The sequence below is a fragment of the Pipistrellus hanaki genome, assembly GCF_964339955.1.
Source record: "Pipistrellus hanaki genome assembly, chromosome: 4".
In the NCBI taxonomy this organism is placed as follows: Eukaryota; Metazoa; Chordata; class Mammalia; order Chiroptera; family Vespertilionidae; genus Pipistrellus; species Pipistrellus hanaki.
The window spans coordinates 89519352-89531878 of record NC_140506.1 but is presented as its reverse complement, the minus strand read 5'-3'; the positions used below and the strand labels follow the sequence as shown (position 1 = coordinate 89531878).

Sequence of the window (12527 nt, the reverse complement as noted above, 5' to 3'; positions counted from 1 at the left end):
TCATTTAAGGCTAGTAAGGGGGTGATTTGATAAATTTAAAAAGTATTTGTTTATAGATTAAACAGTACTGTTTATAAGAAAGGTTAAAACAGGGAATCATTTGGGGGTCTGGAACGGATTAATTCAATTTACATTATTTGTAATGGGGGGAAATGATTCGATTTTCAAACTAATCACTTCTTGAACAGCGTTCTAGAACGAATTAAGTTTGAGAACCAAGGTTTCACTGTATTTGATAAAAGCATATCATAAGAACTATCCCACTGTAAAGCGGTGTGGCCATATTCCTAGCAAAACAGACTTGAGCAAATAAAAAAGGAGGGAGAATTTGTATTTATTAAAAGGCTTAAACCATTACCCTACAAAGAATATTAAGAATCTAAATCAACAAAAAAAGGGGAAATAATGCATCAGAAAAACAAAGAATGTGATCAATAGCAAAATACAAATGCCCATAACTTATAAAGAGACATTTTACCTAAGAGACAATTTGCCTAAGAGAATGGCAAATCAGATGACATCACTGTTGGTGAGAATTGGGGGGCCAGGGACTCATTTGCTGCTGGTGAAAGTGTAATTTGCACAATGTTTTTAGAGAGTGTTTAGCAATATCTATGCTTATTTTAAATGTCAATATCCTTTAATCCAGAAATTTTATTCCTAAGAATTTATCCAGCAGATATAGTCACTCAGATGTACAAAGATGTAAACACAAATCAAAATTGTCAAATAGCAAAACACTGTAAATAAATCTAAGTATCAGAAAATGGGACAATAGTCCTATAAATTATAATATATCCAAATCAGAAACTACTACTGCATCATATCTTGTAAAAGGACTGAGAGCTCTATCTAATGTGGAATAACTTCCATCTTACATTGTTAAATGGTGGGAAGGTGGTGCATGTATGCACACAATATACATGCACAGAGAGAGGAGGGAAGGAGGGGAAGATTGGTTATTATATATATATTTTTAAAAATATATTTTATTGATTTTTTACAGAGAGGAAGAGAGAGGGATAGAGAGTTAGAAACATCGATGAGAGAGAATCATCGATCAGCTGCCTCTTGCACACCCCCTACTGGGGATGTGCCCGCAACCAAGGTACATGCCCTTGACCGGAATCGAACCCGGGACCTTTCAGTCGGCAGGCCAACGCTCTATCCATTGAGCCAAACTAGTTTGGCAAGATTGGTTATTATACACTACTCTTTATATTTAAGAGAAATATTTACACACTCACCTCACTATACCTCTATATGCACACACCACTTCTTGAAGGATAGATAAGAAATAGTTGTGTTTGGTGAAAGAATTTGGGAGAACCAAAATCAAAAATTGAGAGGTTAACTTTTCACCCAGCCAGCATGGTTTGGTGGTTGAGCATCGACCTATGAACCAGGTCCTCACGGATTTGATTCCCAGCCAGGGCACATATCTGGGTTGAAGACTCGATCCTCAATAAGAGAGATTAACTTTTTAGTTCCTACTCTTAATGCTATTGAGGAGAGGGGGGAATGTTTGTTATTAAACCATGCATATGATTACTTTCTAAAAACAAAACTTTTAACAAAGTCTTCATTAACTTCACTTTTCAGAATCTATCCCATGATGTGTGTGGATATGCCTAAAAAGGATATATTCATTGCAACATTTTCTGAATGAATAAAGTAAAAAACTGTACAAATGTTCACCATAGAGGAGTAGACAGACAAATTACGTTGCATCATATAATGAAACCAGAGGCCTGGTGCACGAATTCATGCACAGGTAGGGTCTTTTGGCCTGGCTGGCGGGACTGCGGGAGGGCTCCAGGCGTGTCCAGCCCTCTCACTCAGTCACAATCGGCCAGACCCCAGTAGCAAGCTAACCTAATGGTCTGAGCGTCTGCCCTCTGGTGGTGAGTGCATGTCATAGCAACTGGTCAAGCGGTTGACTGAACAGTCAACTGATCGGTTGGACACTTAGCATATTACACTTTTATTATACAGGATACTTTGCTATCAGTAGGAGAAAAAAATTTGTGACATATGGATATATGAATATATGTTATATGTATGCAGTTAGGTAAAACAGTAAGGTGCTTATATAGTTTGGTTCCATTTGTTATTTAAAAAGGATGTATGTTAATAAATATACATAGAAGTAGTTATTGATAAAGTGTGAGTGGCTGCTCCTATTAATTTATAAAATATGCATTTGAATTATTTTATAGAAAACATGCATTTCCTGTGTAATAATTTTTAAAACAAAATTATCTTTCCAAAAAGTTTTTCTTTGTATGCATTTTAAAATCTTAGTTGGCTCTACTATCATTATATTATAGAGAAGAATATCTTAAAATGAACTTGTCTCTTGTTCTTACTGTTTGCCCCATCACTATTAATTCTTTTGTCTCACCCAAAGGCCACAACAATCTTTCAAAACAGACAGTCCTTGCCCCTTCTTCACCATAGGTCCTTTGGGATACTTCTAGGCAATAGAGAGGACTACCCTCACAAGACGAATGTAGCTTACTTTCCACATAGTGCACACTTACAAAGTACTGTTTGAAAGAAAGGTCACTCTATATGAAGGAAAGAGTCCCAAGACAGAATGAAAAACCTGGGTAAACAGAGGGACATTGACAAAAATGAAATCAGCTACTTCATATCTGTAATTTTGCTACTGTTAATGAGTCATAATGTAAATATCTGTGTTTTCCGATGGTCTTAGGTGACCCTCAACCTGTGGGACTCAACTGTGGGAGAACCACTGCTGTAGTGTTGAGAGCCAGGGGGGGCAGTGCAGTCACTTGGGTACCAGAGGAAACTCAAAGCTCTAGTTCTCAAAGTGAGGTCTCCATCAATATCACCTGGGAGCTACTTAGAAGTATTTAGCTGCTGACTCTGAAACGGAGGGTGGGCCCAGCACTCCAAGCTTAAAGAAGTCTCTAGGTCAGTGGTTTGGGTATGTTAACCATGGCAAGTAGCTGACCAGCTTGGAACACAACTTTTTTGCTGGTACAATAGACACTTTATCAGGTGGTGGTAAAAAAGAAGGGGTATATAGAGTAAAAATTCAGCTAGCTAGGTAAAACAGCCTTTATCAGATTCACTGATACAAACGAATTCTCAGCAGAAGTTCCTCTTTCAACCATGTGCTCCCATTTCCACCCATTTTCTTCAGAGGTTGAAAACTGGCAATCAGTTCAAACATATCCCTATGTTTCCAAATGCCTGATGTGCATGCTATTCTACTTTTGATTCCTTTAAGAACTGCCCTTTTTAAAACATGGAGCAGAGATCTTTATCCTGGAAAAGACTCTAGATACCAAACCTGTTTCTTCCAAGTAGGAGGGGCAAGAAGAAAGCCTGAGGAGACTTTCCACGTGGCCCCATTTTACCATGTTAGTTGGAGGAAGTAGCCACTGATTAATAGGAAGCATTCAAAGCACTGGCGCTCTCTTACCTTGCTCATGCCTCCTGCCTGTGCCGTGTTCAGTCCCGCATGACTGGGAATTTGTGGCGAAACTTGTGTTAACGTCTCAGCCAGCACGCTACTTGTGGGCCCCTGCATGGCTGGAGCAGGGTACGGTATTCCAGCTCCCCTTCCTCTGCCAGCAGTCCCCAGAGATCCATTCATGACTTGCGCCTGCCCCTGCTGGGCCTGGTTCAATAAACTATGGCCAGAGTTACTATTGAGGAGGCCTGGGTGGGTCTGGTTAAAGTTAGCATTCATGCAGATCCCAGGTCCTGTCTGCGACGTGGCAGGGCTGCTGGTTACCAGTCCCACTTGTTTTTGTGCTTGCGGATTCAGTGGTTGGGAAGCAGGGGGAGTGGGCCCAGAGGTGCTAGCTGCCTGCTTGGGCAGGCTGGGGGCTGAAGAATCTCCCTGGTTCAGAGGGCTCTTGCCCATAGTACCCAGATTGGCCATGTTCGCATTGTTCGGCTGTCCTTGAGCCTGGCCACCAAGGCCTTGCTGCACAGGGCTGCTGGCGCTCACATTCCCTATTCCTGGGTTGATACTAGAGCCGCTGCCTCCGCGCAGAAGCTCCGACAGTTGTTTATGTTTGGAAGCAGCATCTGGAACAAGGTTCCCACTGTTTAAAAGGCCTAATTCTCCATTGGGGATCAGCTCATCAGGAAGATCATTTTCCAAGTCAAACAATGGTCCAAAATCTAGAAATTAAACAGAAATGGAAATGAGAAACTAAGTAACCATAATAGCTCTCCAACCTGTCATATGCTACTATGAGCTTAACCTAAAGAGGCATATGTAACACACAATACCAGCATGTCTTAAGAGTAATGTCAAAATGATTTGAAAGTTAATTTGAAAAAATAAAGCATGAAAAAAATTTTCAAATTCTGAAAAAGAAAAGGTTAAACAGAGATGAGAAGAGAGCTAGTCCTATTAGATTTTATCATATTTCCAAACAAAACTAAATCATGTGTTATGGGGACAAACACGAAAAAAAATTAGAGAAAAACAATGATGAGTTAAAAGAAACTGAATTATAAGGTAAAAATGCTTTTAAGAATGTATTGTGTAAAAAGCAATTGGAGCATTAGATTAGATAAATGGCAATTTGGGGAAATTAAAGTAAAGCCTAATTTAAATATATAAAGTAATTACATATTTAAAAAGTTATAAAAAAACACACTAACTAGCCTTAACAGAACATGAGGTTCCTCAAAATGTTGAAGCTGTAGAAAATACATATACAGAAACCAAAAATAATTTAAGAAAACAGAAGTTTAATATTTGTGTCATATGAAAGGGGTTAATGTTAATCATACATTAATATGAGAGGCACCCTGACTCCCAAGTATAAATGCACAAAGGACAAAAGCAGATATCACAAAGTAAGATTTAAACAGTAAAAAAAAAAAAAAAAAAATTAGATCATCCTTCCTGGTAATCAAACATAAAAAGTGGAAGCAACTCCTTTTTTCTCTCCTTTCTCAAAGTAACATTTCTCTAACATGTGGTCTATTTATGTCATCTCTAGTCCCTCATTGACCATGCATTCTTCAACCCACAACCTGGCTATGCATGCATGTACAAGGACAAGATATGTAGAAATATGTTCATCATAGTATTATTAACATCAAAAAAGGGGATAACAATATCCAGAGGTAGTTTAACCTAGAGCTATAGACCCAGACTGCCTGCATCTGAACTCCAGCTCTGCTGCTAGCTCCCGCTAATTAGCTGTGTGACCTCACCTAAGTTACTTAGACGTTCTGAGCCTCAGTTTTCTTACCTGGAAACTGAGGTGACAATGGCCATCATACCCCAATAGAAAATGTGGTAAGGACTAAATAAATAAATATGTAAGTGCTCAGTAAGTATTAGCCTTCATTATTACTATTGTCCAATAATAAGTTTAATAAATTGCTATAAAATACAAAGCATTATACATTAGAATAATTATGAAGATAGAAAAATGTAGAAAAATGCTTATATGGTGTATAAAAAGATACCAATAGAAATTGTATGCACAATGACACCTAGAGTAAGATTAAAACTAAAGTATGTGCATATGGGCAGTGGCTGGAGAGTAATATGCCAGAAATAAAGAGTTGTCCTGGTCAAGTGGTCATGGGAATGAATGCATGTGGCTTTTTTTTTTTTTTTTTTTAACTTAGCACTCCTCTTCCCACCATTCACTTATAGAAATTTTTTTCTCTATGGTGACAGACCCTGGTGGCTGCTTACACAACCACCTCTTTTGGCTAGCTTCTCAGAGGTTCTTCTCAGGAAGGGTAACACCTTTTAGCCACAGGAGGGAGAGCCACTGGAGAAGCCAAACACCACAATCATCTTCTCCTTGCAGGTGACACAATCCTGGCTAAGGAAATTAAAGGCAAGTTGGCCAAGAAAATTCTGGAAAAGGCTTTCCTTTCTAAAATAAAGGATGCTCAGAAAGAGATTCCCCTTTCACTAGATTTCATTGCGGATCTGTGGCAACTCTCTTCAACCAGGAGCGAAGACACCATTCACATACTAAGGATGGCTGCCGCGAAAAAATGCAAACACCTGGGTTCATGAAGCCATCTCTGAGCTGAATTATCTAACCCTATAACTTCCCTGCCTCCCCCATCATCCAGAATCTTTTTAATTACAAGGTAGGACCTGGGGTTCATTCTGTACCCATGGCTAGCCCATCAGCCTCTTGCGTGTTCGAACTTCAGGCCCTTGGATCATACGTAGGGTTTGGTGTGGCTGTGAGGGATTCCTCGGGCCTTGCCAAAATGCCTGTACACTCTGAGGCCCTTCCAAGGACCAGAAGCAAAACAAGACCGCATCCCTCGGGGGGAGTCCAGGGCCAGCTGGTCGAAGGTGAGGATCTTGCCCCCCCCCACTGCCCTGAGGATGTGGCTCTAGGAGCAGCTGCTCACACAAAGTGCATACACCTCCAGTATGGACACCTCCTGAATACACACATCACAGGTTCTAGTCCCTACACCCACAGTGGTTTTGCCCTCCTGGCCAGGAAGCTTCATATTCTGGACCATCTGGGAAAGCCACAGGAGTCTGGTTGGTACAACTCACAAACAACCTCTTCAGCAGCACTTGAAGGTGGAGTTGGTTTGAAACTGGCCAGAAACCTGTAGAGCTTAACCAACAGCCTTAGGTAGATGTCCTGGCTCTTGGGCTCCTCACATTGAACCTTTTGGTCTTTGTTGTGGCAGATTCTGACTCCCATGATGGCGCCTTCTGCTCCACCAGGTCAGGGAAGAGCCACACTCCTTATTACGTGAGAAAATACATTTCCTACCATTTAAGTCATTCTAGCTGGAGTTCAATATTCCTCACAGCTGAAGGCATCTTGATTATCTCCATCATGTCTATGAACATAATTCAAACTCCTTTGTTAAGATGTACGAGGCCATCAGAACATGGCCCCAGTCCACGTCTCAGCCCTTTCTGATACCCTACCTTGCAGCCATAACACAATGAGCTCTCAATGCATCAGCAATCTTTCTTCTAAATGAGCTCCCTCACCAGAAAACCTCACCTCCAATCCCTCACTAGGGTTAGTCAAAGTGACCATAAAGACATTTTTCAGGCTACCCCTACAAAACTGACCAGGTCCCTTTTCAGGCTCCACAGTTCTGTACATACATGCCTAATAAACCATCTCTACCATACATGTATTTCTTCCTTGCCTAGCTGTAAGGAATTAGACCTGGGTAGTGTTTCATTTCATTAGCCGCACACTTTGTTTTTGCAGAATCCGTGAGAGTAAGCTGCAAACAGTATGATCCTTTCCTCCCAAGTACTTGACTCTGCATCTCCTAAGAACACCCTTTTACATAAACATAGTACATTTATCTTCAGGAAATTTAACATTGATACAGTACTTAATGCACAGCTCGCCCTTACTAAGATTATCCCAATAATGCCCTTCATCACATTTACTTTCCTAATCCAAGACCCAATTCAGGATCTCAGTGCACTTAGTTACCATGTCTTTTTCTTCTCTTTTCATATAGAAAGGTTTGTCAGAGACTCAGACTTTGTCTTTCATAGCTGACATTTTTAAAGAGTACAAGCCAGCTGTTTTGCAGAATGCCCCTCAGTTTGGGGCTGTTTCCTCATGGTTACAGGACAACAGGAGCTGACTCCTGGAGACAGCAGATAGCTCTGAGAAAGAACCACTGACTAGGCCTTGTTGCTGGTCGTTACCCTGCTTCTGTGTCTCAACATGATTTTGTGGCTTCCATGTCATAGCTTTTATGCTACTGTGTTGTCCTGAACCTGGAGACTCACAATTGTCTACAGATACAAAAAGCACATGAAATAAGTAAAAACAAACAAGCCTCCAATATAACTAGCGTTTCTGTTTGTTGCCTTCCAGGTTTTTGCCCACATGCACACACATTTTTACTTAGACTCTTTAAAAAAAATTTTTTTTAATGTTTGAATGCAATGCTCCATCTAAGAACATGAAAATGAAGCTTCATCTAAACCAGAAAGCAGGAGCAATTATAACAAAGATTGGGTTTTCTTCCTATTTTCAAGGAGGGGATAAACAGCAGTGCCTAAAGTTCCCCTGATTGGCTCTTCCAAGTATACTGAAGCAGTTTTCCCAGGAAATAGTGTCCAGGCCAGGACAACAGCAGGTACACCCAAAGTACAGTTAATAAACATGGCAGTATCAGCATTAGGCACTCTAATCCAGTGTAGAAATCAGAAAAAGAACACTTGGAATTAGAACCCATGAGTTCAAATCCTGGCTGAATCAATTATCCCTCGGGTCCCTGGACAAACTGCTAAATCTCTGTGTCTTAATTCTCTCATCTGTAAAACAGGGATGGCAGTATCCCAGGGTTACACGATGAATGCTGGACTGAACAGTTTGTGCCAGATACAGGTTAGTTTATTCTATCTTGCACAAAAACTTTAAAATTTCTTACCTTTAAAAATTCACTCTTTATCCTGTCACTTTTAAATTTACATTTGGGTGCATGTGGTTTATTCCAAATCTAGTCCAAATGCACATACAACTTTTACAGGGCTCATGTTGTAGCAGGGCTCATGTTTTGATTTATTTTTATTTTTTCATTTTTATTGGTGTGCCACATATTGTCTATCTTGACTGTTTCGATACAGACACATCTCACAACTGTTTGGGTACAGTTGTGAAGATTGACTAATTCTACTATGTCCTCACCTACCAGTCCAAGCATGTATGAACATGTGTACAACCAAGGATATAAGGTGTGGCTTTTAGGAAGACAAGACAGGTCGTGTAGGGTTTGTGGAAGGCACATCCATACCCACACCATTACCTTCCTTTTCACAATTATACTGTCACCATTTCCCCCTATTCTCTAGTTCAAAACATTAACAACGGAGAGTGAAGAAGGAAAGTCAGGATATTGCAACATAACACAGCTATGCTTTCTACACACTAGTGTCCCAACACCCAGGTTGGGCAAAAGCAATCTGAATCATGGGAAATTCCTGTGATTCAAGATTGAGCACCATTTCCAATCCTAGGTAAATTCCTTTCTCCCTGCCAAGTCACCAGGGGGCCCAGGAGACCAGGAGAGAGCAAAGCTGGGGCTGAACAAGATTAGTGGGCACCCTGCTTTCTAGGGATTGTTCACTCTTAGCAGGAGACTGTCATACAGAAAACAGCAAAAAAGTCTGTCATACTTCCATAAATAGGAGCAAGAATTTTCTCTTTTGGGGCTTCCCAGCTGCCAACCCCAGAACTGGTTCTTTTTATTAAACTGATTTGAGAGAAACAAAGCTATTAACTTTTCAGTCTCACACTCATACAAGACAGGGCAATCACAACAGCAGTTTAGGAAGGAGTAAGTCACAACCAAGCTGGGCCTGCTTTGGGAAACAAGAGATCTTCATCACATATTATCACTTCTAGGCTGGACCCAGAACTTTGTTCCAGGTAACCATCAGTTCTGAACAGTGAAAGATAAATGGTATTCCACACATGTTCTAAATCCATTCTTATTCATCATCATCATAAATCAGTATTTCACCTTAAATAAGGAGTGAACGGCTGCTCTCGGGTACTCTGGAAAAAAGCTTTCATTTTACAGAATCAAATGCCATGTAAGGGGCTGACATTTGATAAGTTTTGTTTGAAAAAAATTTCAGATGTGTCAGTTAAACAAGTCATCCACAAAATATATCTTTAGTCAGGTTTTCTAACATATGTTAGAAATATATGTCATAACACCACATATTCTTTTCTTTGAATTGCATTTGGAGCCTCAAGTTCTCTTTATTGGTAGAACTGATTTTTCTGTCAAAGTATGTACAGACCAGTTTATCATACCTTCTATTAGCCAGAAGTATAAATTCTTCTGTACTCTATAGACATAGTGAGTCTTAAAATCATACAATTAACTTCCTGTTATAACTCATGAGGCTGTAAGCACCAAGAAAACAGGATCCTGACTACCCACTGTTTAGCCTAAAATGCCTGGCATATATTAGGCAAACAACAAACATCCATATGCTAAATAAGTGAATGAATTACATAGAAGAATGCCAGAGTTACAAAGGATACACACTATCAACTTTAACAAGTTACTTGTCTAGCCAAACACGTAAAGTGATGTTAACATGTATTATTACTTAAGACAGAAACAAAGAAAACACATTTCAATAATGAATTATCTTGAAATGATACATTGTTCTACTTTTTCCTTTATCTTCTAGGGGACCAGTCAGGTCTACTTCACTCTTCAACTACACCTCAATATCAGTGAACCTCCATACCATGTTAATTAAATGGCATAATGTAGAATGAGAAATGGTAGTGTGAGAAATAAACTATGCATAAGTTTAGATGCTATTTTATGTTCAAGTTTCTCTAGTTCCAAGCATGAAAACTCCCCTCCCAAGGACCTCTTATTTCTCTCTGCAATCCTTATTCCCTGTGTGTGTTTTTTGTTTTTTTAATATATTTTATTGATTTTCCACAGAGAGGAAGGGGAGAGATAGAGAGCTAAAAACGTCGATGAGAGAGAAACAAACATCGACCAGCTGTGTCTTGCACACCTCCCACCGGGGATGTGCCCGCAACCAATGTACATGCCCCTGACCGGAATTGAACCTGGAACCTTTCAGTCGGCAGACCGACACTCTACCACTGAGCCAAACCAGTTTCAGCTCCCTGTGTGTTTTTTTTAAAAAGGTCTGCTTTCTTGAATTCCACCCCCCCCATAATTTTAGTCTTTCTTCAGCATTGCTTGTACTCTACTCAAAATGCTTCTCTTAAATCTTTCAAAAGCTAAGCACTTTTATTCAAAAGAATAAAAATTTTTACAAAAAGAATTTTTAATTCCTAAGTAAAACTGGATACAAAAAATTGATCCAACAAGAGCAATACATCCTGGAAAGGTTCACATCTAAAGATGAGGAACCCACTGAATGGTAGACACTTTCGCAGGGTTATTATTCTTAAATGACTCAAAAAATACTCTGGACCTCCACAGTGCATGTATTAATGTAGTACTGGTTAGACATTGACAATACAGGAAGTATAGTCTGAGGTAGTGATAAAGTACCCAACTAGCTTTGATTCAGCTCCGTCTCTGTCACTTACTACTACTATCTCCCTATGTGTGTGCATCCTCAGCTCTAAAATGGAAACACTAGTGCCTGCCTCTAGAATCACTGATGAAAGAATTAAATCATACAATGTGTATATAACACTTAACCTGGCATGCAGTGGTGGCTCAATAAATATTAGGCATTATTACCACTGTCATAGCCCCATCTTCCAAGATTACACTTCGTGAACTTAGCAGCCCATGCCTGGTACGGGGTTCATGCTCAACGACTGTGATTTCTCTAAGGGAAAGCCTAATAACCTGTGGCAATTATAGAATAAAACCTCTGAAGATTCTTGGAGATGGTGCAACTAAATAGTGAAACTATTCTCCAACAACTGAAAATGAAAATACAAATAATGAAAAGTAAAAGAAAAAAGGCATGGTTTTATTAGCATTTATGCCATTATAATTTTTATCGAGCCATTTAAACAAGTTCCCAAGACACGTAAACTTTTCAATAATTATTAGAAAATAATAAAGGCAAGTTCTTCCTAAAATCTTCTGTAATTCAGGCTTTTTTTATGCAGATACACCACACCCTAATAGCACAGGATAATAAGGTTTTACTTCATTCTGACCAGTGAGCTTATAGTGAGTGAAAAATCTTGCCCTTTCTCAAAATCACTATCAGTTCAAGAACCAAAGTGGGTTGGGCTGGGCAACCTGCTTCCTCCAGGCCTTCATACAGTGGGAGTAAATGTATTTCATGGTTACTTTGCATCAGGTATCAAGAAATCTTGTTCACGAAATATTTTCTATTTATCTTCCAATTAAAGAACCCAAGACAATCCTGATCCAAAGTTATTTGTCACACTGAACCCTAAAATCAGCAGAGTCCTGGAATTGCAGCCAGCCTCCTCTCTTCATTTCATGCACCTAAAAAGTTTCGAGAAAAGGGCTATTCCTAGACAGCAAGGACAATTTTACGCTTCCTAAATGTGGTTTGTGTGCCGCCTCCCTCACCCTGAAAAGTGGAGAAAAGGCTTCAAGGGACAAAGGTGGAACAAGAGGCGCTGCCACAGCAGTAAACCACCAACAGACTGGCCATAAATCACCCCGCAGCCCCTGAACGGTAACCAGATGCTCTGGAGCAGAGGAAGCAGAAAGGGGTTCACTATTCTCTACCAAAACGGTTGAGAGAGACCCGGGTACGAGACTGTATAATCAGGTGCTTATCCACCCTGCAATCTAATTAGAGGTCCTGCATGAAGAATGTGAGGACTGGGCTAGGATCCAGGTGCTGGGGTGCCTCAGCTAAGTATAAGCAAGCAGATGCCCAGAGACTAGGTGTTATGGCCTAAAATTAAACAAGTTCCCAAAGTGTGGTACGCGAAGGGGTACGGGAAGAGTCGGGTGGAAGTAAGCGTTGCACCGGAGTTTGGTGGGGATTTGCACTGCACCGTGCTTAGTTAGCTGCACCTAATTCTACGTTTTCATGA

At 40.1% G+C, this 12527-nt stretch overlaps 1 protein-coding gene and 1 pseudogene across 2 annotated transcripts in view; both read right to left on the bottom strand.

The window, feature by feature from the left end:
• The window catches only part of CREBBP (CREB binding lysine acetyltransferase), a 157104-nt gene that overhangs the window by 127476 nt on the left and 17101 nt on the right, over positions 1-12527 (bottom strand). The window contains exon 2 of the mRNA XM_084882247.1: positions 3455-4164. Coding sequence (XP_084738373.1) covers positions 3455-4164 — 710 coding nt within the window. The remainder of the gene's footprint in view (positions 1-3454; positions 4165-12527) is intronic.
• LOC311621939 (large ribosomal subunit protein eL18-like) overlaps positions 6157-12527 on the bottom strand; it is a 136691-nt pseudogene continuing 130320 nt past the window's right edge. The window contains exon 2 of the transcript XR_014797050.1: positions 6157-10932. The product of XR_014797050.1 is annotated as a large ribosomal subunit protein eL18-like (transcript). The remainder of the gene's footprint in view (positions 10933-12527) is intronic.